At 34.5% G+C, this 6,000-nt stretch overlaps 1 protein-coding gene across 1 annotated transcript in view; it reads right to left on the bottom strand.

Moving 5' to 3' along the window:
* Window positions 1-200: 200 nt before the first annotated feature.
* Window positions 201-6,000, bottom strand: part of TTC29 (tetratricopeptide repeat domain 29) — a gene marked incomplete at its 3' end in the record, with an annotated part of 116,773 nt that continues 110,973 nt past the window's right edge. Inside the window, exon 6 of the mRNA XM_009327513.1 lies at window positions 201-413. Within this exon, the coding sequence (XP_009325788.1) occupies window positions 201-413 (213 nt within the window). The remainder of the gene's footprint in view (window positions 414-6,000) is intronic.

The raw sequence follows: 6,000 nt of genomic DNA, 5'->3' as shown, positions 1-6,000 counted from the left end.
GAATCTAAAAAAATTCTTTGTTGTCAGCAAGAAGGCATTTCTGCTTTAGTGAGATCTGGAAGAGTATTGATAGCATTTGTCTTTGAATTTCATAGGAAATAATCACCCAGTCAAACACTTGACAATTTCTACCTCACTCTTGGGAAAATCATGGCATGCACATCAAATAAAGGAATGCGAAAGTGTTATTTTCCACCTACCTTCTTTTGCCATTTTTAAAGCTTTTATTAGCGTTTTGATGGCCTGTTGGTGTTCTTTATTTTCTAGCATTTTGTCTGCTAGTAATGTATAAATTCTCCAGAGATGCTCACATGCCAGTGAATTGTAAGTATGGCCTGTCTCATCCTTCCATGTTGAACCCTCTGTTAGTTGATAAAATGCTTCATAATGCTCAGCAGCTTTCATGACATGACCTGAAAAATGTAATTTGTAATTACAATCAGTGTAATCAAGAAAATTTTTAAAAGTTTTTAGTCTATAATAATTTTCTCTTTAGAAAGTAAGTTGCAGCCAATCATTTCACAGATTTTTCAAGAATCTTCAACATATAGCTTACAGATCACTGAAAAATACTGCCAAATCTCACAATTACCAGTAATGTTGTAATTTAAACTGATCACATTTTGAATTAGCTTTCCTTTGTAGATTCACAATGTTGGGGGTGTGCGATCCCAAGGATGCAAAGTCAGAATTTTCTAGAAAATACATCTATTATAGATTCATGAACATAGCCTTTGTGGATCTCATTTCAAAATCACATCTATGCATGAATAATCACAATTCAAACTGTTCCTCAAGTTTCTTTTTCCATAATGAAAACCTGTGCTGAAAGATTTGAAATGTGGAAAATAGAGGTATAAAAACTGTGGGGGGAAAAAAATAATCAATCTTTATTCAAATAAATTAATTGATGAAAAAAGAATTATTATGCAAGGTAATTTATTCAACAGTTGTTACTAGGCCAAGTCTGGTGAGTTTATGTAGTAAGTTTACTGGAAGAGCATTAGCCACTAATAGATTAGTTATTGAGCCTGAAATAATACACTTTAAGGTTTTCAAATCTAAGTTACTCAAACATCTTTAAGGCAGACAAAGGAAAGTTTGAATATACAAGTTCAATTCATTTCAACATGCAAGTAGTTCCTCCCTCCCCTCTACCTTCAGCTAGATTTCTCTCTGGTATACATGCAATCTAGGAGATTTCCATGCTTTCTGGACAACGGAAATTCAAAGCCCCTTGAAAGAACAGAAAAGCTTTTCCTTACACATAATGGGTACAGAAAAACTGCTGGGAGGCAGGTGAGGTGAGACCATTTACATACAAAAAAAAGCATTCTGGTCACAGTACCTTGCTTTACAAAGAATGTTCTATAGCGGGGGGGGGAACTGTGAATGTGTGTGTGTGATGCAGGAATCTTGTCCCATAGATCGTCAATATAACAATTGCTATTTCTATTAAAAGCTGAAACAAACCATAAACTAAGTTTGTTTAGATGTGTTTGCAGTTTACACCTCTTTGAAACATGACTTATAAGGAACAATTACTATTCTGCAGACTGTTTTTACAGTGCTGCACTCAAATTACGAAAAGAACCAGGAAGGAGAAAAGTTGTTCCCAATTGTGGGAAAGGAAGGGAGAGAAGCTTGGAGAAGGACCTTCTCTAAGCATTCTCAGAGAAAAACGGGGCTAGTTCCCCAGGCCTCCAGCCAACCTAGAGGCAGCAGAACAGCTATGACAGATTTGTCTTATTAACTTAATTTAGATTTGTCTTTTGCGTGTTACCCTTTTATAACCATGCTTTCAACTTTGCAATACAAAACATAACTCTTATCTTTATTAGAATTAAATTTATTTTCATATTAGGCTTCTTTGATGATTAAAATGAGTTCAACTGAAATTGACAAGCACAAGAAACTTCTTTTTCAAAGAAGCAACTAATTAAATGAGTTTCACAGACAAACCATTTTAAGGCTCTACAACCTAGGATTCATTAAGAGTCCCAGAGGACACAACAAAAAGTGCTGAAGAGTGAAGTGCCAGGTGAAAGGGGAGACAGCAAGCTTTATTCAGTTCCACTCTAGCTAGGGACAGGTATCAGAGACATGGCCCAAAACATTGGAAAAAATCTTATTGCCAGAGTAGCTATCAGATCCTGTAAACAGACAGGAAAAGATCTATTTTTTTCCAAAATATCACATACTTGACATCAGACTGTACAAACAGAAATCCAAAGTGAAATTCTCATGACCAGTACAAGCTGTTTAAGGATTCACTGACAGTACATGTAACAGGAAATAGAGATGTAGACTTGCTAAACTCAGATGAAAACTTTTGTCGATTCTAAAGCAGCTTCCAATTTGAATTTGGGTTTCTGCCTATACAGTCCAGCTAACTTCTTAGGGCAAGTCTAACTCAGAAGTCAACAGAATTCCAGTTATCCAAGTGGCTAAACGCAGATTTAAGATATTAATTGAAGAAGCTGGTGTTGGCTTTGTGACAAATGATGTAAAGCTGAGTTGAAATTTAATGTTAGTAGCTAGATCTAGCATTTTATCCACTTGGATACTCATAAGCACATACAGACTCCTCCTTGAAATTCTCCCCAAAGTTTATTAATCAACTGATTGTCCTTTTGAAAGGATATTGCCATACATTCAAGTGATCTAGTTTCATTACATGTGTAATGGATTCTTTAGAATAATAGAGTTGGATTCACGTGTAACTCAAAAACTACTAAGACTGGGAAGCAGCAAACAAATGAATGGTATCACCTGGATACATAATTTGAAGCTGAACACAGTATCTGAGTTTCTCCTAAGACTCTGTAACATAATCTCTTAATGGGATACATCATTTAGGTAAATAATACATGCAACCTTCAGAACTATTGTTTAGATTGTTAGAACTATCAGGTATGGTAATTCTTACCCCTGCTTCCTCACTTGCAGTATCCCCTTGAGAAAATTTCTGTCAGACTAGAAATTGAACTCATATATTCCACGTACCCCATAGTTCTCAAGAGTTGACCTAACCATAAGAGCTGTGACCTGACATCCTTTTTGCCAGATCTCCGTGAAACCTCTTTAGAAACAATCCATCTACATCAAGCTCCAAAATACAAAAGCAATATAATCTTTTTGGTAGTATTCAAATGGAACTAAATTACATTTTGCTTCACTGAACTACCAAGAAAGATTATGAAGTAAGAAGTAATACAATCTGCTCACAGAAATACCAAAAAGAAGATGCTGAGCAAAAAAATAAAATACCTGCTAGTTTCCTAAATGAGGGAGAGATTGAATTCCTGACCTGAAAGCCCTTACATGGCTGGGAATTTGCTTACTGAAGACTCAAGTAATACTAGCTATTTGGAGACCTCTCAATTTCATGGAAGGTAAAACATTTTAGATTTTGGAATTCATTCCTCCATCAAAATAATCTGAAATCCCTTGTTCTCACTGGCAAATGACATATCAGCCTATTTCTTTAATCCACAATGTTTACGTGAACCTCAAATGTTGTGGAAAAACAAAGTTTTTAGGGGGGTGGCAAGTTTATTCACTGTCATGAGTTGGTTCAGTTGGAATTGATCTGGCCAGTGCATTCCAATTTTTAAACACTGAACTACCGCAACGGTTAGACGCAGACACAGGTAGACGCTGTGTGAAAGTCCTGAAAAATGTTGAAAGAATGTAATAAGCCAATTACAGAACATTTCTGAGAGTAAGAGTATTTTTATCTCACCTGAGCAGCGACAAGGCAAAGTTTTAAATTACTTTTATTATCAACTGAAAGAAAAGAAGAGAAAAAAAAAGACAAAATGAGAGGAAAAACAATGAGTAGGAAAATAACTTGGAATAGTTTGTAGAAATGTATCTTTTATATCTCTAGGAATTCAAAGAGAAAATCTAGAAGGTATTTCTAGGAAATCCATATTTGAAAAATTTGCAAAATGTTACACAAAGCAGTATAGCTATTTTCAGTTGGCAACATTAACAGTAATCGCATATTTCTTCTCCCACTGCCATGCAGAAATTAGCTCAGTGTATACCAAATGGAGTTGGAGAATCTCTGATATCTCTTCCCTGTTTATAGAAAGGAATCAAAAAAAACAGAAACGCAACTCTCTACAACATATATACTACCACTACTAAAATGTTATAGTTTAATGTAGCTCAGGGCGTAACAAAAGAAACCCTATCAGCAGTAGTTTAATCTTAAATATGGGAGGTGAACATTACTCCCAAAATTATATTGTGACAAAGAATCAGTTTTAAACAATTATATAAGACATTACTCTGCCACTAACAGTATCAAATTTTAGAAATTACTCTTATTTTCATAGCAACTACATATGTATGCACAAAGATTTGTGCTACAGTTTTCACTGAGTTACTTAGAAGTCAAAAAAATAAATCTATTCATTCAAGCAAAAGAACTCAATGTAATTTTGTAAAGACTGGAGAGAAACGTTTTTACATTATCTAAAACTTCCTTTATAATTCCCCTTCCTAAAACCCACCCCAAAAGTATACATTTGTTATATCAAAATAGATATCAAACCAAAAGGGGTATATATGGAGACTACTATTTTGCTTTTTTTTTTTTTAAGTAGAAAGATTGACTAGATATTAACACAAATGGGTTTAAATGTGAAGCTGCCATAAAAGCAGGCACATAAATGTAATTCTCCCAGCCGTTATTTTGATGCACATTTTTGATTCCATGAATATTTTATGAAATGGTCCAAACTAAAGCCATATAACATTCCTGCATTACTGATGCTTGCGCCCGTAAGCTACAAACATTAGAGGCATGATTGAGTGCATTAAAATGAACTCATTCAGCAGTGCATTGATTACTTGAAGGAGAAAAAAAAAAAAAGAAGTTACTCCCACTTAAGAAAACAGCACACAAATCTGAAGTTTTCAATACTGAAATTAAAGATAGCAAATTTGAATAATGTGGTATTTAATAAATAAAGGCAGTGCAAAACTATCTAGAATTCTCTATATACAGTCTGGACATTAATTGGGTGAGATGTTAATTAGGTCCACAGATTGCTTCCAGTAGTGTACAGGTAATTTAAAATGTCACAATCTGCAAAACGCAGTGACTGACCTGTCCTAGCTCCATGCCTCAGCAATACTGAGAGCACCTAATGATTTCCTTTTCTATCAGCTCGTACATTTACCAATGAAAACAATGCCACAGAAACAATTGCACAAAAAAGTGACAGGTCTGTTAGGTACATTTCTTCAGCAGCACTAGTATAAGCAGAAAGCACATTTAATTCTAAATTGTAAACAGTTGTTGAGGACTTTAGAAAATATGCCACTTTAGATTAAAACAACAAAAACAACCACCTAAAGAAACAATAAAGCTTTATGTATATTATGGTATATTTTAACCTAGAACTAGGACATCCTTTGTAATCAGTTATTTCATTGTACAACGTGGACATAAAATCTGTTTGAAGCAACGGTTAATGGCAGTAATAACTTTTTTCTTTTTTGCTATTTTAAAAGATATAGGCTTACATTTCAGTTAACTGCTTGAACTACTTATATTATTTCTAGTTTCCTACGTTCAGTTACGATAATTATGGTAGCACTATTCATGCTGAAATAGTTAAGAATCTGTCACAGTTTCCAATGTGAGCCACCATCTACAGAGGTTGTTATAAGTCTTTAACAGAGATGTGTTGGGAGGTGGAACAAAAAGCTCACAAGAATCATAAAACAAGGCTCACATTCAGTAAATAGTTGAACCACCCTGGACTCCTGAGGTAAAGTGAGTTGTACAGAAGTCACTGTGACTGATCTCAGATGCAAGAACCTGAGTTTATGTGCCATCTGCAGAAGAAAGACAAAAATTGTCGAAGAGATTTAAGATAAAATTTTGCAGTTCTGTAACTGTACAAGATTCCTCTAAAACGCAATCAAGGTGAGTATTTTTAAGATAAAGGATAAAAAGTTATTTTCATTTACTATACAGGA

Source organism: Pygoscelis adeliae, unplaced genomic scaffold, assembly GCF_000699105.1.
Source record: "Pygoscelis adeliae isolate BGI_AS28 unplaced genomic scaffold, ASM69910v1 Scaffold157, whole genome shotgun sequence".
NCBI lineage: Eukaryota > Metazoa > Chordata > Aves > Sphenisciformes > Spheniscidae > Pygoscelis > Pygoscelis adeliae.
Note: the sequence above shows the minus strand (reverse complement) of the source record. Positions and strands in the feature narration are given on the sequence as shown.